We start from the raw sequence: 27,497 nt of genomic DNA on the forward strand, positions 1-27,497 counted from the left end.
ATCATTCTAGTTCTTCTACGTGGGATGCCACCACAGCATGGCTTGATTAGTGGTGCTAGGTCAGCACGCAGGATCCAAACCAGACAACCCTGGGCCACCAAAGCAGAGAACACAAACTTAACCACTCAGCCGTGGGGCCAGCCTGTATTTTCTTTTTAATTACATCAAATCTGAGTTTAAATCTTGACTCAACTGAGCCCTCCTTCTGACATGGAATTGTCCAGCTGCCATGTGAAGCAGTCCACAGTGACTGTTCTTAGGTCTGGAACTCCATGTCTGTAAGCATACTGACATAACCTGCTGAAATTCAACAGTGTGTTTACTTGGTTATCATAAGGTTGTAAATGTCGAATTTAGGAAGATTCTCAGCTTTTCCAATATATTCAGAAGAAGTAAAATCTGTAACAAGCATACTAAATTTTTTTAAGCCAGTTTTAATCAATTTGAGTGATTATGCAGCAAAGCTTGTAGAGGCAATCACAAATAGCCTTACTCAGAGTGATGCCCTTGTTCCTGTCACACCTGCACTGTGTCACGGTAAGGCTTAGAAATGTTCCTATGTTGACCAAGTGCACTTCCTGTTATTTTAAGATGTCTGTTTTGTCTTCTGTCTATAAATTTTCAAAGAATTTCTCTTTGTCTAGGATGCTCTTCTTTTGCTGCAGCTGAAGAAATCCTAAAAATTCTTAAGGCCCTCTACCAAAATCATCTCCATTTTGAAGTGTGTCCCCATCATTCCAGGGTGTGTGAGCTGGTGGCACTTATCTTCTTATAACTCCACAATCTACCTCTGAATTCAGGAGAAGCTCCTGGAGAGCACTGTGGCCACCGAGCACAGAACTCAGCTCCCAGCACAATAAACAATGAGCCGAACTACAGATTTGAAAATATGTGTCAGAAAGCATACCATAGAAGTTTGCCATGTATAGTAGTAAAGATTTAATGCCTACTTTCACAGAAAATGCCGTGAGACCTTTTTATGAAATCTAATTTTCTTCAACTAAGTAGCATTTAAACTGGGAAGAATGGGTTATTTCACTGTCTCTCTATAGTAACATCTTGTGATCACTTGCCAGATCATGAAATATATGTTCAAGAAAATTACTGAAAGAGCTTTTTAAACTTTGTGACATTTGACTTATATTTATTACCCAAAAGCCTGAATTCTTATTCAGCACATGATCATTTCAATTATTCAAAACTTAAACTGGCTAGGAGGTGCTCTAAATCTTTATGTGATTGGTAGCTCTGCAGCAGCCTTCCAAAGCCGGAAATGCCACAGTCGCTTCTAAGGAAAGACTTGAGTTTTGAAAGCATTTTGAATAGACACAGAGAGGGACATGGCGTTTCCCCAGCATTGCTTCCGTGATGCCACATGAAGCATCTTCTCAAAGTGTGAACTGCAGTTCAGATGAGGTCAGCCAGTTTTCTTGGCTGCAGTGGTTCTGCCATCTCTTCATGCTGCATCTTGCCTCAAAGAGAACATTTAAACATGGGAAAGCATTTGCCCTGGGTTGTAGGAAACTGAAAGGGGACCACATGCCAGCTCAGTTCTGGGATTCTGCCCCGTCACATCTGTCAGCTGAGCACTGTTGCATTTTCCTGCAACAGCATAAACGGGTGGCCTGAGTAACACTTTAACTGCAAGTCGATACCTTTGAATAGAAAAGTCTGATAATTCCTAGTTCTGTTTTCTCCATGTGTGACTAAAACAATGGAGACTAACCACCATTTCCTTCTACCAATGTTCTCCCCTCAAACAAAATGAATTTAGCTTCAGAGCATTTTATGTCCTTTGCTAAGCGTGGGTTTAGACGACAGTGTAAAGCATCCCCATATCAGAGTGAGTAGACTTGGAATTTGGTTGGAATTTCTGCGGGAGTTGGAAGAGGATAAGTAAAGTAGAAATTAATATTTTTAAAGCCAGAGACTAACACAAATGAATGTTTCAAATGTGTTTATTTCTTCGTAATTCTTTGCAACAGGTGAGGGGGAGGAGAATTCAAAGGAAATATTGTTTTGAATTTTAACAAAGTCCTTTCATGGAAACGTTGTCACTTCTGGTTACTACAGTTCTGTAACTTGTTGAGTTAATCTGAGAGGTTCTTTTTCTTCATCCTAATTCAGTGCTATTTTGACTGGTGGACTGAAATTATGGTGCCAAATTTATAAGATGGCAATTAAAATCATAGTTCTTATACCCACTGAAAGATGGAAAAGAAAGAGGAGGAACCAGGGAAAGCTACAGCTTTTAGGGGATTGGTGACATTTTAGTGCACATTGCTTCAGATTTACATTGTTTATACTATGTTCAAATATACTTAAAGTATAAAAGTAATGATTTGACTCAAGACAGAAAATTTATATGCTATTTTCTATTGTTTTTTTCTCTAGAAAATTCTACTTTGATTCTATGACAAATGCCATAAGCTTGGCTCATTCGCTGATCTATTAATTTGGAGCTATTTTCAAACAAAAAGCTCATTCATCTCTTAGCAGATTTAGTTACAGTCATGATAACAGATGCATAGCTATGTATGTTGGGCAAACCATTGGCCACATCAGTCTTAAATGCATTGTCCATCATCCATGGAGACGCGTGGATTTGCAATACCCCCTAAATAGTGCTATGGTTATATGGAAATTACTTTGTAGGTAACTAGGTGTTATTTTGAATTCAAATGGTATTTTTAATACAGACATATGTAGAAGTACATTTTTAGTTTTTCTCAATGCTTAGATTTATTGAGTTTAGAATCCTTTTCTTTTTTTAATGTTCTTTTTCTCTTCTTGTCCTTCCCGGCCAGCCCTAAGCAGACATACATCAGTGCGATGTTGTGTTAAGGGCACAGCCACCCAGACTATACCGAGAGCAGACCATTCTCTTAACTTTAAAGACATCACTTAAATGGCCTGTTTAACTCATACAAAAAAAATTTAATGTTTTTTTCTGTGTATTTGGGCCAAGTTAAGAATTACACAGGAGTGTTTAATATAAATAAAATTTATTCTGGCAATATGACTTTCCCTATTTCTCTTTGTTTCATTTTTAAAATCATGCTTCAGGCTTGTTTTATATTGCATTAAACCCTAGTACTAAAGACTGATCTATCTAATACATGGCATATTTGGAAGGATTTGGAGAAAACAGAGCTTTTGTGGTCATATTATCAAAAGTTTAATTGTTAATTCAAGGCTGAAGAAGTCTTTGATAGGAAAATTATTTCTTTTTAATATACGAACACACTGGCATTTCTGATATTTAGAAAATAATTATAAAAAGCTAAGTTTTCTGTCCCTGTTTATTCAATATCACCCTTAATTGGATTCTTTATATTACTGTAGTTTCTCAACTCTAATCTGATTTTATTTCTATTACTTATACTTAGTATATGAAAGCTTACCTTATGTCAGTCCTCGTGCTTCCATTACATTTTTCCGTGACCTGATATTGAACACTTAGGTGTGGCTTTCTTGATGTGGCAGGTGGGAATGTAGAGATCACAAAGACTGTGTTTACAAGATCTAATCTTAAAACTAAGCACTCATTTGTCTCTTAAAATATGTATAAGTGAGGAAAATCCCTTTTGGCATTACTTAAATGACTGCTACTCTTAAAGTTATCATAAAAAGTTTGTTACTATTAATTACAGAGTTATGAGTTACTGTTTCAAAACTCTTATTTCAGTGTGAGATTTTGTAACTATTTCTGAATATTTTCACCAGGACAGAAGAGATTCTGAGCTAGAGGCAAGAGCCTTTTGTAAGGAAGAGTTTGGTTAGTTAGAATGATAATGTAATTGGGAGAAATAAGACGAGGACAATAGTTCACTTCCTACGTGATCAGTTGGAGGTTAAAGCATGACTCGCGTATGTGCATGTCCCTGGTCTTGGAGGTGGACTCAGGGCTCTTTACAGGGTTAGAGGTGGTGATGGGAATTCATATTCTCCTAGGCCACAAGTTCTCATCACTGCCATGCTAACACTGCACAAATTCGCATACCACCTGAATTCAGGTTTTCCAGCGTGCGGTAGTCCATGGGATACTGGTTTTGGAGGATCCTCTGTAAACAGTGATTCTGCACCCGAGCTACACCTGGGAAATGCTACACATCACAGCCCCATTTTAGAGACCCCATGATGACATTAAAGACTTTGAGGCCTTTCATTAAAGCTTTAAATTTATTTTTAACCAAGTTTCCCTTACTTATTCTCCCTCAGCCCTGCCCTTCCTTTTAAAAAGTACGCGTTAATATCCAGTAGAGCTGGTGTTTGAAGCCTCACATGAGATGTGGCTATTCCTATAGTGTGGTGCATATTTGTGTTCATGCACCTGTGCATACAAACTCATCCCAAGCTTATTAGCAACGCACTTGTAAAAAGACTTGATAGAGGTGTCAAGATGATAGCAGTGTGGGGGGATACCCTCTCTAGGATCTGTCCTTTAATTGGAAAATCCGGAAACCCAATGTTGTCTTCCCTCAGAGTTGATTGGGTTCAGGGAAAGTGATTAAAACAAATCAAAGTGATTAAAACAAACTCAAACTCACGTGAAGTTGGTGTTTAAATAAAAGTATACATTTATCAATTCATAACCAGAAACTCACATTTCCAGTGATCAAAATATGATTTATGTCTCTTGTCCAAAGTACTTGCATTAAGGAAACCCAATGTTTTTGGAGGTGGAGGATTTTAAGGGGTGTTTATTTACTTATTTTTGTGAGGAAGATTCACCCAGAGCTAACATCTATTGCCAATCTTCCTCTTTTTTTTTTTTTTTTTTTGCTTGAGGAAGATTACCCCTGAGCTGATGTCTGTGCCAGTCTTCCTCCACTTTGTGTGTGGGAGGTCTCCACAGCATGGCTGATGAGTGGAGTAGGTCCACACCTGGGATCCAAACCCACAAACAAGGGCCGCTGAAGCAGAGTTCACAGAACTTTAACCACTGGGCCCCAGGGCTGGCCCCAGGGGTATTTATTATCTAGACCTCAGTGAAGAAAGCTTCATAGTCATCCCTGTCTGTAGAATTTGCTTGCCTAATGACTGTACTCATATCGGCCAATCCAGAGTTTCTCTTCCCAGGACAGTGTAAGGGGCGCTTCTCTGCGGATGAGGAGCAAGACAAGGAGTGCCAGGTCTGCTACTGGGCTCTGAACCAACCACTCCCCATCTGTCTACATTTTGGCTCAGAAGTTGGGCAGGCCTGCATTTCACATCTGCCTCTGCCTTGTCTCAGCAATGCCAGGCTACTCTTTTAGCTTCTATTTACTTATATGTAAAATCAGATGAAAATTATACTTTCCAGACCAAAAATAGTCTTTGTGATGACTTGTTTCAAGGAGACTCCTGTAGATATTTATCATTGCCAATTTTTGAGAATCCTAGCATCTTAGAACTCAAAAAGACTTAAGATGTCATATTGTTCATTTCCCTCACATACAATTTAGATTTTTTTTTTAATTGTTATTTGTGGAGGTTGTGACTTGGTCAAAAATCCATATCCAGAACTAGAAACTAGCTTTCTTGTTCTGAATAGCTGTTCTTGTATGTATATGTCTTGTCTTGCCAGTTAAATACTTAAAAATCCTTAAAGATAGAGACCATATTTGATAGTACTTCTGGATCCCATAGATTGTGGTTCCAGAGGTAAGAAACTTTTTGAGGAAAAAAAATTTTATAGTCCTTCTGTTTCTATTTTGACACCATTTAAAATGTGCACTACAATTTTGGGTAATCTAAGGTGTTCATCAGATCTTTTAACAAAACACAGATGATGAGAGAAGATGAGAGTAATCTTCATAATATATGGGAGCTTGTTTCTGATGAATACGTGGTTATATGATCTTCTTTTAAAACATCTACATAGTTGATATTTCTCATTTTCCTAATGCTCTACCCATTAGAAAATTTCTTTCTTTTTTTTCTTCTGGATGGACTAAAATTATTTTATTTATATTATGAAATAATGTTGGCAGTTTTCTTTAGGGCTGACACATATTGAAGCATCTTACGTTGATAGCCATTGATAGGTAATGGGTTTAACAGCATCTCCATTATTAATCTTTGAGTAGGATATCCATTTTACCCTCAAGAAGAACTTTGTAACACCCTACAAGTTGACTGAAACACAATAACCATTAATTGCTCCAAAAAAGGAGGAAGAAGAATGATTGGGTTGTCATAGTAACTGAAGCAGATTAGGACTAGATCGGTACGAAGACAGAGCTGTTCAAGGTTGTACAAAACTTCTCAGAAACGCAGATGGTGTGCCTTTTGAGGCAATCAGAGGGAACAAAACACCTTTGAGAAGGATCAGATTCCACGAATACAGTACAGGGCATAATTGCCAAAATGCTTGTCCCACAAGGATCCCTAGAATGGAATATTTCAATAAAATGTTCGGTATGTTATTGGTTTGTTTCACATTAATATTTTAGAGTCCCCTGGGGATGTGACAGTTTAGTTGACTCTAATATAATTATCTTCTACATCTTGATAGTTTTGTTCCCTTTTCCATTCTTGATTTTAGGGCTGAGACGTGGACAATGTATCCAATAATACAGAATTAACACACTGATTAATCAGGATCATGTGGTGAATTGGGTGATTATTATATAATTTGGCTCTTTGTTCAGATCTCACTATCTCAATGAGACCTCTTCTGACTGTGGTGTTTAGTACTGCAACCTGAAGCCCCTCCCTGGTTCCCCGGATCCCCCATCCCTGGTATCTCTGTATTTTTCTAGCACTCGGCATCATCCTACTATACCATACAATGTCTTCCTTGTTATGTTTACTGCTTCTCTCCCCACGAGAATATCAGGTCCCGTCGGGCAGGGAGTATGTCTCATTTGTTCAATGATGTATGCTGTTGGCTACACCTGTGCCCAGCACATAAGATATGTTCAGTAAACATTTGTTGAATGAAAGAATGAATACATAGACAGGTTATTTTTATGGTGCTACCGCTGTCATTATGTGAAAACATTGAATGACTATGAACCCTGCCAGAAATTACGTAAAGTTCTTATGTATTACTAGAAACCATTTTATTGTATTCATGTAACAGTTTTATTAGAAAAATCATACCTCAAGGTATAAAAATGAAAGCATTTATTCCTTATAATTGCACCTCAAATATACTATGATAGTCTCCCCCCAACCCCACTGTGTTTATGGTATCTTCTTGACTAGATTCCATAATTTTTGCAGCATCTTTTGGTTATTAGAACTATTTCACTCCAGTCTTTGAAACTCAGTCCTATTCTCCCTTAAAACTCCCAAGTCGAGCGTGATTAAATCCTCTTCTTCCCCCAGCACAGGCTTGCCCTCTGGCTCCAGCACTTGGAGTTGAGAGTCGGAGGGTCTCATGCTGAGTGTCTCCTCCCAGCCCGTGTCTTTTAAGCACCAGCCACTAGGAACTTGGGCAGGGCTAAGGAAGGATGGAAAAAGCTTAGGGCTCCTTATTCGCCTGAACAAGGCTGCAAGACTTTGGATGTTGCTATTTTGGTGGCTGACCTTGACGGGCCATTGGATGCCCTGTATGGGGCAGGCATCAAAATACTGGCTGCCTCTCGGCCACATGGGGTGTTCCAAATGGCCTGCAGGGCTCTTCCTGCCCAGCTCCCTGGTGGGCATCTGTCTCCTCTTCCTCCCCTCCACCACCACACCCACTTCAGCTTTGCCCAGAGTCCACCCTACAGTGTCTTTCTGCTGGGGTCAGCTTGCCCTCTGGACAGACTCTCAGATAGGGTATCAGCAAGATCAGACCCAAACGACTATAGTTTCTGCAGTACATTTTTTGAGTTGAAAATTTCAAGCATTGGATAGAGTGTGTCCTAATAGGCGTATCCCAGGGAGAACAACCAGCTCACAACTAGCCATTCTCATGATGGGAGTGGACTGAAACGGAAAAATCCGAATCGTGTTTATGCCTTATGAGAAACAAACAGTGCTTGTGACAGATCGCGTTTCTAGTTGTGTTTGATGATCTCTTCCCTCAGCACTTGTTAGTTTGGTGAGAGTTCGAGAGAGACCTAGACTGAGCCCAAATTCAAGAAACAGTCCCGGATAAACAGACATGTGGATAGCTGAGAACCCACAAAGGACCATTCCCATCTTACCGGCTGGGAAAGTGGTTGACTAGAGTCGCAACTTGTTTCTGAACTGCCGGTGTCTCCACGTTGTACACGCAGACTTCTGTGTGTAAACCTCGCCTCTAATCCTCAGCGACATTCCTTCTCACTCTCCTCCCTCTGATAATCCATGTGTTATTAAATTGCGTCTATACTGTTACTCTAAGATAAGAAACAAATTTTAAAACTTCAAACATTGGAATTAGATGGTATCTCCTGAGGGTCGCGCAGCATTTGACAAGGCCTCCCCGTAAGGATGTGATACTCTGTGGGAGCAGCCGAGTGTGCGTCCCGCGTGTGCAGCTCCTCGCAAGCTAATGCTCTTCTGGAAATGCAGGGACTTCCTCTGAGATTTTGACATGTTTGTGTGTTCACTGGTCCTTTCTCAAGAGCTGTGAGGCACATCTTCACAGATTTCTTAATATCAAGATGGAAAGTTCTTACAATGTGAGAAATATAAAAGTCAGTTTTGCTATAAACTGCTAAGTTATCTCATATTCTCCATACTGAATGCATCCACGGAGCATTATATTCCTGGCTTAACATGTAGCTTGGATACATTAGTTTTGCTGTTGAAAATATATGTTCTGGATTGCCTGTTTTCCTTCAAAATTTTAGCTTTAATATTAATGAAGAATAGTTTTTAATTTCATAAGTAATGCCCTATAAAAAAACACGTGGCTTACTACCAGAGTGGGGCTTAAATAACAACCATGCTAATCTTATACGTTAATTAAGAAAGAAATCAATGTGAACGGAGGGAATTTGATGGATATAGAAGATAGGGATTAAAACTGATGTTTTGGTCAAGATCTTAGACCACTGTCCACAGGGACATTCAATAGAGAATACCGAGGCCCACATCATACATGTATCTTGAAATAAATGTATAATTGACACAAATTTTGTCCCATTTTGGTAGGAAGAATCTAAAATAGTTTTGGAGAATAGTGCCATCTACACAGGAGGTGTGGTCAAATGTGTCATCTTGACTCACTGTTTCCATGTCAAGAACTAATTAATTCCTAACCCCTGAAATGCCAGTGGGGCCAATCCTGTCGGGGGAGGTGACAGAGACGTTGCAGTCATCTCCCAAGGCTAATGGTGAGACTCATGGACTTGAGGAGATGCCATCCCTGCAAGGGATCATCTTAAGAATTTACCCCCAATAATTTGCATATATCAATAAACAGGACTCATCCGATGATGGAGAGTATTTTATATACTTTTAATACTAGAGCATGAAGTCAAAGGTTTTTTATAGAAAAAAATGTGTTGCCTTATAGCATGACAACTATACAGATCTGTAAATTGACTCTTTTGTCTCCTTGAAAAAGCTGACGTGAGATTTAAATGATGTGTATTTTTTTCCTCTTAGTGCAATAAAAGACACACCACCAATAGAATCAATAAACCAACAAATAAAAGCAAAAACAGAAAGCCCTCTTCACAAATTTTGAGCGTCACCTACAGCTTTCTGCGGTGAGAGATACAGCCACCATTTCTGAGTGATTCAAAGAGTCAAATGGTGTTGAGCTAAATTACAACCCTAAATGCATCCTGGTGAAATGAGATGCGGATCCATTTGCACACTAATGTGCTATTTTTGAGTCATGCATCATAGCATCTTCAAAGAAGCCTGTCATAATTATGATGGATTAGACTGCAGAGTCAGTCCTGGATGCAGTAATTGTCTCACAGATGCTGCCAGTGTGACTTGAATTCATAATAAATTATTGTCGGAGAGGCGGGAGAAGGAGCTGAATCAAACGCCCCAGGAGAGCCGCTGTGGCTGAAGCCTGTTTGGTGGGAGGGAATCTAGATGTCAGCAGCTGGTCAAAAGGCCGATACCTGCACCTGAGATAAACACGCTTCATCGACGTGTGCCTCTGACACACAGGGGGAAGCTTGACGTCCTTGGCATTCTTACTTCAAGTTCTCAATCTCTTTCTCTTTCTTAACGCCTCCCCTCATAGCCTATGAAAAATTATTCTGGAGCTTAGCTGGAATCATAGAGTGGCCATAACATATTCTTGCACGTTCCTGTTTATATTACTACATTACAAATTTGATATTTAGAATTTCCCCCCCAAGAAATTGTGGTATTTATAGCTGATAGAACTAGTCTTTTTGGTTTCTTAGAAGGCCATACTTTATAGGGAATATTAGTCTAATAGAATAAAGAGATAAATGTAAATAATGTGACTAGTAAGATCTAAATTCTAACATTTTAAATTGTGATTTAATTAGCACCTGTCATTTAGGTGAATAATTTCTTAAACAGCCTCTTTAGGCTTTAAAAGATTGCCAAAGCTGCTTTTAGAATTTGTGTTATATTTTGTCCATTCTTGAAGTTTAAGTCACTTTGTTGCCTTTTTGGTAAACCTATGAAGAAACCTCGTGCTGTATGTAATCAGAAACCCTGTATGTGTGTGTACAATTTAAATAATGGACTATTTATTATGTTTTGATTAGTAAAGATAACTCAGAGCAGAGTGGATAAACATACACCGTGTCTTTTTCCAGGTTAAGGGTTCAATAGTCAGAAAAATTTCCCTAAGTCATTTGTTGACTATTACTAGTTTTTAAAGAAATGCACTCCATTGAGTTTTTACATGGTCGCCTCTGTACTTGATGACACTAGTTCTTCTGCCTCAGGGATGGTGATAGATATGTTTGATGAGCATCCACTGCCATCCTTTTAAAACTATCTTTGACTTAGTGGGGCATATATTTTCTCTCTCACTGAGGCAAGAGGGAATGAAGTTAGATTTCATGGGGGCTGATGGTCTGCAGACCCTGGAGCTCCAGGGTGCCCTTGCCCTCTCCTGTCCTCCCTGGCTCCTGAGCAGTCACAAGGCAGGAAGGTTACCCCCTTACCGTAGCAGTCCAGGGCACTGCAGGACGCTACAGCTCGGTGTTAGCACCACCCTGCAGCACCTGTGTGGAGTGGGGATTCAGCTAATGCTTGACTGAATACACCAACTCACTGATGAGCATTAGGCTCCAGTTCTCTCAGTGACATTACCAGGGGAGATTGTAAGTTGTCCTCAAATATATTAGAGAAAAATCATCAGCAACCCAGTGTTGGTGGAAGAGGTAATCTAGAAATGTAGCAAAGAATGGATCAGAATAACTCTGTGGCAACTTCAAGTTCCACATGCTAAATGATCACATTTTGTTTTTATTCTATCCCATGCACACAAAGAAATGAAACGTTGATGAAATACATGCAAAATGCCCTTATCACGATAGTACAGGGCTACAGATATGTAACAAGAATGTTTTTTTCATCCTAAGCCTGAAAAAAACTCAAATGTTGGCAAAGTGTGAATTTATAACCAAGTGAAACCTAGTCCCTGCATTGTGCACTTTTCTTCATGTAGGTGGCAGGAAGGGCTGCTGGGGGCTGCAGTCTCACCCTGTGGGAGGGGTTATTTTGATGCCCAACCTTGAGAAAATGGCTCAGTTTGTACGTCTGTAAAATGAAAGAATGGAACGAGAGCCGTTCTTATACTCTGAAATGTTTTATACATTGTTAGGACCATCATCATCACTTGTTATCCCTCATTTTGAATGTGTCACTTTAAAATTTCTTAACCTTCCAAAAGCTTAAAATGCTCTTCAGTAATTCTCTGAGCAAGAGCTCTTGGTCCAGTCCTATTCTGGAAAAAAGGAAGACTCCCAAAGTAGTATGGTACATATTTGATTCAGGGAACTTTCCTTCTATTCCCCTCCCCCCAAAAATAACATGAGTTGTTAATTTTTGGTACCTGTCACAGTACTGTGCTTAGAACCAGCTCTTAACAGTTTACAAGAGCAGATTCTGAAATTTTCAGGAATTTCATGAGCTGGAGTTGGATAGCTGGAAATCAGCAGGACCCAAGGAGCCTCTCTTAAGGAATATGTTAAAAGCTCACTATTCATTTTGAAATTGTAGCTAAATGCTGTGCATGACATGTTGATGCCAGGAAAAACATCTCTGAGAAGGCTGAACCAATCACGCTTTCCAGGTTTCTCAAAGGCTCTTCTGCCTGTGCTCTTGTGAACAGCTTTAAGAAAAAAGTGCTGCCTTAATTTCGATTGGCCAATGTCCTCCTAGGTGAGTCATTGTCCCTATTGTAAAACTGAGTCTCGTTCTAAAGTGAAAATTCTCTCTCCTGATTTTTTATAGATTCAGTTTTGCTTGGTATAAATTACCATGCACAAACCTCCAAGAGCTGGCGTTACTTCACAAAGCGTTTGAATATTCAGCTGCACAAGGGAATAGTGTCCTGAGGGTGCTGCACAATGTATTAACTAAATGTTCTCCAGTGCAGGGAAAAATAAAGGATATTCAATGTAAAAGAAATTGATTATAAGAACTCAAAATATTTCTGATATCAGTCACCTATAAGAGCAGATATGAATAAAAAAACTATTTCTGTTCATAATCTCTGAGAAGCAAATTGAATGTCACATAAAAATATCTCAAAAGCAAAAATTTACGATCCTTTGAAAAACACTTAGTTTAACTTTGGAAAAATTTTCCCTTTTTCCCTAAATTTGAAACTAATTTAATGATATACTTTACTTAATATATCCAAAATATTATTATTTCAGCATGTATGAAATATTTTTGAAAATTGAGTTGTTTTATGTTCTTTTTTGTCCCCACTAAGGTCTTTGAACTCCGGTGCGTATTTACACTTACAGCACATCTCATCTGGACCAACCACATTTCAAGGGCTCGGTGTCCACGGATGACTCAAGCCTCTCATATTCTGCCCCTCTCTTAACATTTGGGAGGAAGTGGGTCTAGCAGAAATGAAGACACCACTTTGCTCCATTGTTTTTCTTTGTCCAAAAGGAATTATGACTTTTTAATTTGTTTTATTTTGTTAGGTAATACAGATGCTTAAAAGTTACAAAAACCACAAACAGTTAAAAGCAATCTTGCTCCCATTCTCCAGCCTCCCCATTCCTTTATTACCAGTTTGTGGTAGATTCTCCCAGAGCTAATTTTTATTTCTTCCTTTCTGATTGAGGGAACAGAGGTTTACAGCATTGTGTGAATTTCACGTGTACATCAATGTATTTAGACTCCTGTATAGACTATAGTGCTCACCACCCAAACTCTAGTTTCTGTCGGTTGCCATACAAATGACCCCCTTCACCCCTTTCACCCTCCCCCCCACCTCCCTTCCCCTCTGGTGACCTCCAGTCTGCTCTCTGTGTCTGTGCATTTGTTTGTTGTTGTTGTTTTATCTTCTGTATATAAGTGAGATCAGACGGTATCTGTCTTTCGCCATCTGACTTACTTCACTTAGCATAATGCCCTCAACGTCCATCCATGTTGTCACAAATGGCGAGATTTCATCTTATTTATGGCTTAGTAGTATTCCATTATATATATGTATATATATATATATATATATATATATATATATATCACAAGAAGATATACATATCACATCTTTATCCATTTATCTGTTGATGGTCACTTACATTGTTTCCAAGTCTTGACTATTATGATTAACACTGCAATGAACATAGGGGTGCATATATCTTTTCAAATTAGTGTTTTCGTGTTCTTTTGATAAATACCCAGAAGTGGAATAGCTAGATCACAGGGTAGTTCTTTTTTTAAGTTTTTGAGGAAATCTCCATACTGTTTTCTATAGTGGCTGCACCAGTTTGCATTCCCACCAGCAGTGTATGAGAGTTCCCTTTTCTCCACATCTTCCCTAACATTTGTTATTTCTTGCTCGTTAATTGTAGCCATTCTGATGGGCATGAGGTGATATCTCATTATGGTTTTGATTTGCATTTCCCTGATAATTAGTCATGTTCAACATCTTTTCATGTGCTTGTTGGCCACCTGTATATCTTCTTTGGAAAAATGTCTGTTCAGATCCTCTGCCTATTTTTTAATAGGGTTGATTTTTTTGTTGTTATAGAGTTGTATGAGTTCTTTATATATTTTAGATATAACCCTTTATCAGATATGTGATTTGCAAATATCTTCTCCCAATTGGTAGCTTGTCTTTTCGTTTTGTTGATGGTTTCATTTGCTGTGCAGAAGCTTTTTAGTCTGATGGTAGTCCCATTTGTTTATTTTTTCTTTTGTTTTCCTTGCCTGGGGAGACATGATATTTAAAAAGATACTAAGACTGATATCAAAGAGTGTACTGCCTATGTTTTCTTCTAGGAGTTCTATGGTTTCAGGTCTTACATTCAAGTTTTCAATGTATTTTGAGCTAATTTTTGTGTATTGTGTAAGATAGTGGTCTATTTTCATTCTTTTGCATGTGGCTGTGCAGTTTTCCCAACACCATTTCTATTCCTTTGATCTGTGTGTCTGTTTTTCTGCCAGTACCATGTTATTTTGATTACTGTAGCTTTGTAATATAGTTTGAAATCAGGAAGTACACTGCCTCCAGCTTTGTTCTTTTTGTCAGGATTGCTTTAGCTATTCATGGCTTTTTGTTGTTCCATATAAATTTTATGATTCTTTGTTCTCTCTCTGTGAAAAGTGTCATTGGGACTTTGACAGGGATTTCATTAAATCTGCAGATTACTTTAGGTAGTGTGGATATTTTGACTATGTTTATTCTTCCAATCCATGAGCATGGAATATCTTTGCATTTCTTTGTGTCTTCTTCGATTTCTTTCATCAATTTCATCAATGTTTTATAGTTTTCAGTGTACAGGTCTTTCACCTCCTTGGTTAAATTTATTCCTAGGTATTTTATTCTTTTTGTTGCGATTGTAAGAATTGTATTCTTAATTTCTCTTTCTGCTATTTTGTTGTTAGAGTATAGACATGCAACTGATTTTTGTATGTTGATTTTGTACCCTGCAACTTTACTGTATTCGCTTATTATTTCTAATAGTTCTTGAGTGGATTCTTTGGAGTTTTCTATATATATAAAATTGTGTCATCTTCACATAGTGGTAGTTTTACTTCTTCCTTTCCAATTCAATCCCAATTTTATGTTTACTTTTATAAATGCTCAGGTTGTGACATTCTGTTACATACTGTTCTACAGCTTACTTTATTTCATTTAATTACTTGGAAATAATTCTATCTGAAAATATATGTTGTTTCTAACCTTTTACTATTGCAAAAAGTTGTACATACATCATTTAACATAAACATGAGTATATTTGTTAGATAAGTTCTTAAACTGAAGGGTCAAAGAAAGTTTCTGTGAAATTCTGTAGGTATTGCTGAATTGTCCCCGATCATATTTGCACTCATTTTGACTCCCAAGAACCAGGCAAGGGAGTGTCTCTTCCTCACATACTTGCCAACATAGCGTATTTTCAAACTTCTTGATCTTTCCCAATTTGAGAAAAATCTGTTCTGTTCTTGTTGTAGTTTTAATTTGCATTTCTTTTTATGAATGGTACGGGACATCTTTTTCAATATTTCAGAACCATTTGCATTTAATTTTCTGTGAACCATTCATACACTTGGCTCATTTTTCTATTCAGTGGTTGGTCTTTTCCTTGTCAATTTGTGTGAGTCCTATATATCAAGAAAGGCTTTATGTGACTTTTAAGTTTGCTTAGGGGTTTATTTTTGCATGCATAAATTTTTGTGAACTTTCTCATCTTTTATGGCTTCTGGATTTTTTGTCACAAAGAACTTACCCAGTAATTAGATTTGTTTTTTTTTTAAGTTTTCTCAGACCTTTTACAATTTTTTTTAAGGTTTTATTTTTCATATTCAAATGTTAAATCCATCCAGAAGGCATTTTGGTATAAGATGCAAGGGATAGATCCAACTTTATCATTTCTTCAGAAGAACATCCAGTTGTTCCAATATCGTATTTATTCAAGAGGCTGTCATTGCCTCACACCATATTTCTGTGTGTGTTTGGGCCTATTTCTGGACATCCCTTTCTAGTCCATTGGTCTTCTTAACACCCTATTGTCTATTGACGTGCAACGACAGGCTGTTTTAAGTGTCATCGCTTTTGTTGGTTTTTAGTCTCTTTTAATTTGGCTGCTGCCCTGTCCAGCCTCCTTTACAAAGCTTTGTTAGATTCCTGCTGACTATCCAATTTGCTTATTTTTCCCCATGAACTTTAGAGTCAGCTTCTTTAATTCCTCAAAACATCCCACTGGTATTTTTATTGAGAGCACCTTAAATGACCAGATTAATCAGACAACTATCTGGGAACACATTATGCCCTTCTACTTGCTTTGCTTTTGTGTTTATGTATGCCCCAGTATTGTTTTAAAGTTTTATTCAAATAGGTTTTCCAAGTTTCTTTTTAAATTTATTCCTAGTGTTCTAAAAATATATTTTCTATTACAGTATTTTATTCCACTAAAGCTTCTGACTGTCTTCTTTTTTTTTTTTAATGTATGAAGGCTGTTGATTTTTTTCTTCAGCTACTTTACTAAATTCTCATCAACTGTCCCAGTCTGTCATTTGAATCTCTTGGTTGGCCAGTATACAGTCTTATTGTCTGCAGAGGATAACTTCAGTGTTGCTGTCCAATGTCATATCTTATTTCTTCCTCTGCTTCATTTGTCTTGCTTATGTGAGCAATGGCTATTTTAATAGAGCTTTTTTATAGCCTGAAAGGAAACTCATCTTGATTTTTTTCTACTTACATCCTTAAAATAATTGTAATGAGAAAAACTGTGGGAAAATAAAGCACGACTATAGCATGAATGGGGCAGCATTCACTTCATAGAATGGATTATTTACATTGTTAGTGCCCATTTCTTCCTGCTTTCCCTGTCATTTGAACTTGGAAATCTCCATCTGGATTGGTCTCAAAAATGTAAGAATAAATGAGTGAAGAAATGATCATAAGATGAGCAAATTTACATCAATTTAGTGGAACTGATCGGATGCTCGCTCTATACTAAGCACAAAAATGAAAAGAGTAGAGTATTCTTAAGGAGTTCACAGTCCAGTAAGACAATAAATAAAACACAGTGGAGTGCAATAGATCATATGCAAGATATGGAAGCAGCATAGAAATGGGAGTGATTAATTCTCTTGGAAAATCAAAGAAGGAATCCTAGGGGAAGTGACATCTGAGAGTTTTAAAGGGATGCATACTAGTCACTGGGCAAATAAGGGGCCTGAGAAGGCATCTGGGCAGACAAAGGACAGCAGCATGGAGGTCCGACACAGGTTACCGTGTTTGGGTGTCTAACAGCCGTTATTATAGTTGGAATATAAACTGAGAGAGGAAGTAGAAGGAAAGAAAAATAGAAACCTGCATATGAAAAATCATTTATATAAGGCAAGAATTCTCAATAGAAGTGGGCAGCCCGACCTGGGAGAGATAAACATAGAATCATCTAGAAAAGGAATTTTTTTTTTAAAGATTTTATTTTTTTCCTTTTTCTCCCCAAAGCCCCCTGGTACATAGTTGTATATTCTTCGTTGTGGGTCCTTCTAGTTGTGGCATGTGGGACGCTGCCTCAGCGTGGTTTGATGAGCAGTGCCATGTCCGCGCCCAGGATTCGAACCAACGAAACACTGGGCCGCCTGCAGCGGAGAGCGCGAACTTAACCACTCCGCCACGGGGCCAGCCCCTAGAAAAGGAATTTTTTAAACTACACTTTTCAGCCCTCTGACACTCCTAGGATGTTAATGCTAAAGGGAGCGTGCCTTGTCTTTCAGGTGTGTTTGGGTGAAAGAGTTTGAGAACTACTAACCAGGCAACATGGAGCCAGTAAAGTGTCTCAAGGAGGAATGACACCAGATTTGCATTTTACCACATTCCCTCTGATAACGATTTGAAGGAGCCTTGAGGGCCTGGGGAGGGGACAGGCTGGGCTAGGGAGAAGCCCTTTAAAAGCTACTGTAATGGATAATGATGCAAGATCACATATATCTGGCTACCAAGTGGCAGAGAAGATAATTCAAGGCATATATAAGAAATGGAATTGGTAGAACCTAGCAAGTGATTGGATACGTAAGGTGCTAGAGGAGAAGGACAGGAGGTAGTCTTCCTGTGCTGTTCTTAGCATTTTGACAAAGAATCGTTTGGGAAGGAAGTTGATACTCTTTACCAGTATGGTATGAACTGCCACATTAGCTGATCATTTTCATCATCTTTGTTCTCCGTGACCATAAATATTTGAGAGTTGCTGGGAAGACAAGAATAATCATTTTCTGAGTAGCTACTGGTTGTCACTCTGAAACGTGAAAATGAATATCACAGTTTGCTATGTCTGGGAATTCCAATATTATTAATGCCACGATTATTCTCTAAAATGTATGATTAGTGTTAGATGTAAATTAATGCACTTTAATTTTTGTTTCCATGTTCTTTAGAATTCATTCAGAGGGCAGCCTTGTGGATGGCCCCGAAGCAAGCCTGATGGAACAGGACAGAACCAACCATGTTGAGGGCAACAGACTGAGTCCATTCCTGACACCATCTCCGTCTCCCATTGGCCAGACGGAACCTCTGGCTATAAAGCTACAGAATGGGAGCCCATTAACTGAGAGACTGTATCCAGAAGTGAATGGAGATACCAAGTGGCAGTCTTTCGAAAGTTATTATGGAATACCCCATATGAAAGGAAGCCAGAAAAGTCGCGTGAGTCCAGACTTTATACAAGAAGGCAGAGGGTATTCCAAGTGTTTGCAAAATGGAGGAATAAAACGCACAGTTAGTGAGCCTTCTCTCTCTGGGCTCCATCAGAATAAGAAATTGAAACAAGACCAACAGGCTAACGGAGAAAGAAATAACTTCGGGGAAAGCCAAGAAAGAAATCCAGGCCAAGGCAGCAGTCAACCAAATGTCTCCGATTTGAGTGACAAGAGAGAATCTGTGAGCTCTGTAGCCCAAGAAAATGCAGTTAAAGATATCACCGGTTTTTCAACACACAACTGCAGTGGGTCTGAAAATCCAGAGCTTCAGATAACGAATGAGCAGGAGGAGAAACGTGCTAACTCCCATGACAAGAACATTGTATTACTTCTTAGTAACAACGCAGTGCTAATGCCTAATGGTGCTACAGTTTCTGCCTCTTCCATGGAAAACACACGTGGTGAACTCCTGGAAAAAACACTGTCTCAATATTATCCAGATTGTGTTTCCATTGCGGTGCAGAAAACCACATCTCACATACATGCCATTAACAGTCAGGCTACTAATGAGTCGTCCTGTGAGATCACTCACCCATCGCATACCTCAGGGCAGATCAATTTCCCACAGACCTCGAACTCTGAGTTGCCTCCAGAGCCAGCTGCAGCTGCACCTGAGGCCCGTGATGCTGATAATGCCAGTAAACCAGCTGCGGTGCTAATAGGTACCTGTCCCTTTCAGAAACCAGAACAACAAAAACCGGTTTTTGAGCTATGCCCAGCTCCTGCAGAAAACGATAACATCCAAGGAACCACAAAGCTAGTATCTGGTGAAGAATTCTGTTCAGGTTCTAGCAGCAATTTGCAGGCTCCTGGTGGCAGCTCTGAACGGTATTTACAGCAAAATGAAATGAATGGTGCTTACTTCAAGCAAAGCTCAGTGTTCACCAAGGATTCCTTTTCTGCCGCTACCACACCACCACCATCACAACTGCTTCTTCCTCCCCCTCCTCCTCTTCCACAAGTTCCTCAGCTTCCTTCAGAAGGAAAAAGCACTCTGAATGATGGAGTTTTGGAAGAACACCATCGCTACCCCAACCAAAGTAACACAACTCTTTTAAGAGAAGTGAAAATAGAGGGTCAAACCAAGGCACCACCATCCCAGAGTCCAAATCCACCTACACATGTTCGCAGCCTCTCTCTGATGCTTCCAGAAAGGCCTCAGAATAATTGTGTTGACAAGAATGACATATGGACTCCAGGGACAATGACTGTTCCATTGTGTGCTGAGAAAACAAGACAAATATCAGAACATCTCAAACATAACCCGCCAATTCTTGGTAGCAGTGGAGATCCACAGAACCACTGCCAGCAGTTGATGGGACACAAAGAGCAAGAGATTCTGAAGGGTCGAGACAAGGAACAAACACGAGATCTTGTGCTCTCAATACAGCCCTATCTGAAGCCAGGATGGATTGAACTGAAGGCCCCTTACTTTCACAAAGCAGAATCCCATCCAAAATGTAATGAGGCATCACTGCGGTCAATTCTTCAGTATCAGTCCAACCCCTCCCATCAAATAACCTCCAAACAATACACTGGAAATCCCAGCCTGCCTGGGGGGCTCTCAGGGCAAGCGTACATCCAGAAAATAATGCAGCCGGAGCAGAGGCCACAGAGGTACCAAGCTGACATGAATCAAGGGCAGTCTCAAGGTGCAGTGGACCAGCATCTCCTGTTCCAAAAACCCTCACTCCAGGTGCGCTTCTCCAAGACAGACCCTTCACCTGAAGCTCACGTGCAGTCATTGTGCACCCCTAGATTTCACTTTCAACAAAGACCAGCTCCCCAAACTGAGAAACTCATGCCCCTGACGTTAAAACAGCACTTAAATTCACAGGCTTCAGAGACTGAGCCGTTCTCAAACTCACACCTTTTGCACCAGAAGCCTCATAAACAGGCAGCACAAACGCAACCATCCCAGAATTCGCTTCTCTCCCAAAACCAGCAGCAGCAGAAATTACAAATGAAGAACAAAGAACAAGGGTCCCAGACTTTTCCTCATCCCCAAGGCAACAACGATCAGCAAAGAGAAGGATCATTCTTTAGCCAGGTTAAAGTGGAAGAATGTTTTCGTGGTGAAAATCAGTATTCAAAATCAAGTGAGTTCCAGACTCATAATACCCAAATGGGATTGGAGAAAGTGCAGAATATGAATAGTAGAAATTCCCCCTATGGTCAGATCTTGAAATCAAATGCAAGCAAAGTGCACATTTCTTGTTCAAACAGTATACACCTAGTTCCAGGGAAAAAAGAACAGTCTATAAATTCTGAACTCTTTGCAGGAAACAAGACCCAAAACTTGCATCACATGCAATATTTTCCAAATAATGTGACCCCAAAGCAAGATATTCCTCACAGGTGCTTTCAAGAACAAGAGCGGAAGCCTCAACAAGCTCCAGTTCTACAGGGATACAAAAGCAGAAGCCAGGACGTGTCTGGTCACCAAGCTGCACAACTTGCTCAGCAAAGGTACCTGATGCAAAACCAAGCAAATGCTTTTCCTGTGCCTGACCAGGGAGGAAGTCATAGTCAGACCCCTCCCCAGAAGGACATTCAGAAGCACGCTGCTCTAAGGTGGCACCTCTTACAGAAGCAAGAGCAGCAGCAAACGCAGCACCCCCAAACTGAATCTTGCCAGAATCAGATGCACAGGCCAATTAAAGTTGAACCCGGATCCAAGCCCCATGCCTGTATGCGCCCCACGTCATCACAGCCAGAAAACAAAACGTGGAAAAAGATAACGAAGCAAGAGATCCCACCTCCAAGCTGCGACAACGTGCAGCCAAGGAGCATCCTTGAGACCATGGAGCAAAACCTGAAGCAGTTTCAGGTCAAATCATTATTTGACCATAAGGCACTTACTCTCAAATCACAGAAGCAAGTAAAAGTTGAAATGTCAGGGCCAGTCACAGTTTTAACTAGACAAACCACTGCGGCGGAACTTGATAGCCACACCCCAGCTGTAGAGCAGCAGGCAGCTCCTTCAGAAAAGACGCCAACCAAGAGAACAGCTGGTTCTGTTCTCAATAATTTCTTAGAGTCACCTTCCAAATTACTAGATACGCCTATAAAAAATTTATTGGATACACCTGTCAAGACTCAGTATGATTTCCCATCATGCAGATGTGTAGGTAAGTGCCAGGAACGTACTGAGACACACAGTGCTTATCCAGAATTAGCAAATTTATCTTCAGATATGGGATTTTTCTTTCTGTTTTTAATCTTGAGTCTGGCAGCATTTTTAAAGGCTCATATAAACCTGAAGCTTACATTTCTTGTCTTTAAGTTTCAGATGCTTATGCTGCGCAAGAGAGAACTTCACTCACATTCAATTTTTTCCAAAAAATTCAAACAATTGTGCATGCTCATTTTCCCTTCTATTCAAACCCTTTAAACTATCAAGTTATCTGTTATAAGTTAATCAATCTATGTAACTCTTTGTATGTCATCTTCTGCAGAGAAAGGCAGGCAGTAAAATCATCTATTGAAACGAGAGAATAACTGCCCTGTGCAAACTAATTATAGGAACTTTAAATATTTTTTAATTCAAGGTTGAATGTGTTAGTGGCTCTACAAGATTGATTTCTAGAGAAGGGGAATTATTTTCTCCAGTCTTGGAGAGCTGGGGCAAATGGTGATGCTCAAGCTCTGAAGACTCATAAGCTTGCCCTTTCTCCATGTATACACTTGAAATATTGTGACATGTTCATTTGGATTCCATTTTCTCTTTAAAGTTTCATTTTTTTAAAATAGAAATTGTGGTATTTCTTTTTTTAGACAAACACTTTTTAGTTAAAATTCAAGGTACGTGATAGATCTGTTGGAATAGGGACACATTTTGCTGATGGATGCAGAGAGAGAGAGATGTATGAAGATCTTAATCATAGCCAGTCAGCTTGGATGCAGTGGAAGACATTTGGAAAAACAGATGTTAAACTAATGTGGCTGATGGTCCACCCGCCCACGTTATTCCTCCTACAACGGACACCCCCCATGTTAGAGGAGTGGAGGGAGGAGCTGTACTGCCCTGTATGTGGTTAAAGTTGGGTTCCCCCCTGGGCCAGTGTGTCACCATGTCATGGACAGTGATGGGTGAGCGAGACTCGCCTCCAGTCCTCGTCCCATCACCCTCGCCTTTGTTCCCACTCTTCGTCTCTGACAGTGTGCAGCAGCCTCTTTCTTGCACTGGGCCCTCTCCCTGGCATTTCCTCTCATCATAAATTATTCTAAAGTATGTACAAATATGGGTCTGGATTCAGTATTGTTATTTCAAAACAGTAGTTACATGTTGTGGGGAAACGAGGAGAAAAAGGTGTCTTGACACAGAGCAGTGTCCTGCGGGTGAGGTAAGACAGGAAGTTTGACGTTTTTTCTCCTCATCCAGGTAGCAGGCAGGCTTCTAGTTGGATGTAAAAAAAATTTTCAGTTTAAAAAATTGGATTGTAGTTGCTATTACATATAATATATTCTAATTCCCTTACTGCTTTCTTTGTTTAGTTCCACTTACTTGGTTTAAAAGAAATAATTTCTTATCCCATATCTGAAATGTAATTTAATATATTTTTATCCAACAGCTAGCATGTACATATACTTAATTATTTGGCACAATTTCTAATACATTAGTCCATCAATTTACTCATTTTAAAGGAAAGAAAATGTTTACAGTCACATTTAGGGCCCTTACTGTGCAGTGGGGGATAAGCTTTGTGGATGTAGCCTTTATATTTAGTAGAATTGAGGTCTAAAATAATAATCTTCTATTATCTCAACAGAGCAAATTATTGAAAAAGATGAAGGTCCTTTTTATACCCATCTAGGAGCAGGTCCTAATGTGGCAGCTATTAGAGAAATCATGGAAGAAAGGTAATTAACGCAAAGGCACAGGGCAGACTAACGTTTATCCTTTTGTATATGTCAGAGTTTCTCCAGCTTTCACATACAACGCAGTAAACACTTGTAAATTGAGTAATTATTGGTAGGCTTAGCTATCCCAGGTTGCCAATACTACACACTGTGCTATTCACCAGGGAGTCACCAGACTTGACAGGACTGATGGTCTGTGAGCTGGCACAGGCTGCCCACTGGGAGGCGAATGCCAGAAAACCCAGGCACCAACAGGAACCAGCCAGCCAGCCTGCCAGGCACGGGGTGTGGCACAGACTGCAGGGAGAGGCCCCGCCCTGGCTTTCCGGCTTGATGGGAGGGCGTCAAAGAGGAAACGGGGGGCTGTGGTGTAAGAAGGGAGCCACTGAGTCAGGTTCACCCAGGGTCGTAAGTGAGCAGTCAACTTTAAGAAGTTGTCCCTGAGTATGAGCAGGGGCAAGTGCCATATACTGAACAGAAATAGAGACAGATTCTATTTATAGCTGCAATTTTTTTTTTTTTTTTACTGTTAAGCACACACACGCAAGTATTTACCTGAATCCACACAGTTACTCCTGCTTGTAGAAGACTGTTACGAGCGAGATAATCAGTGCAGAGAGACACTCTCAGATAGCTGTCTGCAGCCCTGAGCTGTTGCCGTGCTGGCTGCCTTTTCTCTAAGAGGCAGGCAGTGGTAGGCAGCAAGGACATATTCTGTATCATTCTTGCCCCATGTCCAATAAGTATGTAGAAATTCACTAAATAATCATCTAGTAGCCTGGCAGAAATCACGAATTCCCTAAGTGACTTTTTTTAATTAGCAAGTGGTGAGTAGTGCATTAATCATAAGGTAAAATACATTCTAATGCTATCCTATATTTTCAAGATTGCTAGATACTAGTTATTTGCCAGCTTCCTTTTAAAAGTATGACAGATTCTTTGAGGAACCGTTCTAACAAAAATCTGGTATGAGTCCCCAAGTTTTAAAACAGCTAAATTACAAAAGGACAAAAATCAAATAGTAATATATCTTAGAAGACTGAATTTAGCAAATTTAAAAAACTTTGTGCTTTGTGGAATGATGGATAAAAATAGTTTCCCATTACTCACACCCAGCATATAATTTCAACATAGTTCATCGCAATTATCAGTATCTTTTGATACTGAAAAAATACAAGGCTTAAAGTCTATCACCCACTTTGCTTAGCTTAGACCTGTTTCCGAAAAAATAAACTAAACCATTCATTTCTCAGGATGTGGTCATAGAATAAAATTATGCTCAAATGTTCAATATCTTGGTTGCCTCTTATATTCACTTGCTAATTTTGTGTGTGTGTGTTTCTGTGGATTTCTTTAAGGTTTGGACAAAAGGGTAAAGCTATTAGGATTGAGAGAGTCGTCTATACTGGGAAAGAAGGGAAAAGTTCTCAGGGATGTCCGATTGCTAAATGGGTAAGTGTGACCTGACAGGGCCTTTGGGCTTCACTCTGGGGCATTTTGATACTTTAACCCTGAGAATTGGGTTTCCCACATCAAAGGGTCATTTATGTCAGTTGAAAGAAACATTGCTTATATTTATTTTATCATGGATTCTCTCTTAAGAAAAAGGCAGATTAGCTTTAAAAATCACGCGCAAACTGTATTTAACTGAGAGAATGTAATGGTGAGGAGAAGGTCCATTCAGTGCCTGCTAAAAGTGTAATTCTCCCTGGAATGGGAAGAAGTGGTCCATCATCCTTCAACGACCTTCAGTTAATCTTTATCTTGTCATTTACGGAAACCTTGAACTTTATGAGAGGCCCGCATGTCTTCCATCCGGCTCTGCTTTAACGCAGGGGCATTGCCCCCACTGGCTGGGTGTGGTCTGGTCCCCTCTCCGGGCTCTGACCCCTGGGTATGCCCCCACGTGATGGATGGGCGGCCAAAGGCAAGTTGCGGGTGCTGGCAGATGTCGCGCTAATCGTGACCCAGACGTGAAAAGTGCATAGTCAGTGCTCTCATCTGCTGCAAGTGACCGTGTTTTGTTTTGGTTGGGGTGGGGGGTGTTGGGGTGGAATGGTGACCCGCACAGGTGGTCCGCAGAAGCTGCAGTGAGGAGAAGCTGCTGTGTCTGGTGCGGGAGCGAGCCGGCCACACCTGTGAGGCTGCCGTGATTGTGATCCTGATCCTGGTGTGGGAAGGGATCCCGCTGTCCCTGGCCGACAGGCTGTACTCGGAGCTCACGGAGACGCTGCGCAAGTACGGCGCGCTCACCAATCGCCGCTGCGCCCACAACGAAGAGTAAGTGAAGCGCGCGGGCCCTCGCCGCTCCCGCGGGAGAGCCAGGCGTGGGTGTCAGGGAGGAGAGTGGAACGCGCGTTTCTGCAGTTGTAAAATGGGGGTCAAATGCCTGCTTCACAGTCCCGCAATGGGAAGTCGGATTTGCTGATGTGGATAATTTGAGGTGATTTCTTTAATATTTTGTACCTTCAGACAGTATAGCCATTAGTTGGGAGCAGCTCGCTGGAAGTCTGAGCGTCTGTACCCACAGGCACTTAATCTTGAAAGTATCTGTGTACCCACTTGCTACAAGTGACAGCTCTTTGTGTGCTTGGCCACCACGTTAGTAAGTATTGACACCGTGTCTGTGTTGCAGTATCTGAAACAGAAAGTGAGTTTGATGAGAAACCTTTAAGTTTAGGATTCCCAGGTCAAAGACCTTCATATATATGTAGCAAATGTGAAAACACAGGGTTTGTAGATGTTCTGTAGAAACAAACTGATCTTGACTTCAGTTCAATCCAGTTCATTATTTCCATAATAGTCACAGTGACAATAGTCATCAAACTTGCTTCCGTTTTTACTAATCCCAGATAATGGAGAAATGAGTGGTTATGAATATGCATTATTTTCCAGGAATATAAAAATTTGGAATAGGAGAGCAGTGGTGTGAGGTTAAACAGATTTAGTGCGTCAGTGCTAGTATGATTTTGTTTGTGTTTTTTAGTTGTTCTTTAACGTCATTCACTTGCAGGAAGTTTAAATCTTCGCTTGGAGAAAGCTTCATATTTATTCTTCCCCCGATGTGTTATTCCTGTATAATATTAAAAGAGTACAGGAAAATTCACAGTGCCACACTGAAAGCCTATGGTAGTTATTTTGCTCACAGTATTTTTAATTCTGCACTTCCTCCTTTAATCTGCTTTCCTCTCCGTCCTCCAGTCTACACGGTAGTTTACTGCACTTGTGGAAATACTGTACTGCTCGTTGCAACAGGCTATTGCTAACCAACTTTGGTTTTTGCTGACTGCTACTCTAACTGGCATGGTTTCACCAGCTGTATGTTAACATAGGTTCACTCCCTGGGTCATGAGGGGTACAAGTCAACCATAACCTACTGGGAAAGTCACTTTTCCTATATGAAAGTGTGAGTTGGCTTTCTACGATAATTATGACCCAAAAATGTCACGGTGTGTACGTCACTGCCATAAGCCCACTTTTACGAATATGTTGGAAGGTAGAAGTTGCTGATTCATAACACATGACTCATAATCTTACGATGGACTGCTCTAGGTATAAAATACTATTTGGTTTACCCTAAGTTCCCTTGTTCCTTCTTAGAAAAAGGCATTCGGTGTCTCTAATCAGAAAGAAAATGAAAGTTAAGGCACATTGAGCCGATGCTGGTGATAGCATTTTTCTCAGGAACTCAGTAAGACTGCCTTGTTTTTAAAGCTGACTTCCTCTTAGATTTGATGGCTTGAACTTCTAAACCACTGAAGAATTTCTTGTGAAAATTACAGTTGCTGCTTTAAATTTCTTGAAGTTTATATTTTACATTCTTATAATTGATTTAATTCTAATATTATACATCTCTGGTACTTTTCCCCTGAAAGCTTTTCTTT

The 27,497-nt window shown here is 39.9% G+C and overlaps 1 protein-coding gene across 6 annotated transcripts in view; it reads left to right on the top strand.

The window, feature by feature from the left end:
* TET2 (tet methylcytosine dioxygenase 2) overlaps positions 1–27,497 on the top strand; it is a 118,408-nt gene that overhangs the window by 57,611 nt on the left and 33,300 nt on the right. For 3 of the 6 annotated variants that reach the window (XR_006525785.2, XM_044767458.2, XM_044767459.2), the window contains exons 3-6: positions 18,430–21,881; positions 23,523–23,613; positions 24,972–25,065; positions 25,685–25,893. Coding sequence is in view for 3 of the 6 variants with exons in the window: in XM_044767458.2 (XP_044623393.2) it covers positions 18,476–21,881; positions 23,523–23,613; positions 24,972–25,065; positions 25,685–25,893 (3,800 nt within the window). In the remaining 3 variants the exon portion in view is untranslated. The remainder of the gene's footprint in view (positions 1–18,429; positions 21,882–23,522; positions 23,614–24,971; positions 25,066–25,684; positions 25,894–27,497) is intronic. The other 3 variants (XR_011501808.1, XR_011501809.1, XM_070504529.1) reach the window with 1 other exon arrangement.

The sequence above is a fragment of the Equus asinus genome, chromosome 3 (assembly GCF_041296235.1).
Source record: "Equus asinus isolate D_3611 breed Donkey chromosome 3, EquAss-T2T_v2, whole genome shotgun sequence".
Lineage (NCBI taxonomy): Eukaryota > Metazoa > Chordata > Mammalia > Perissodactyla > Equidae > Equus > Equus asinus.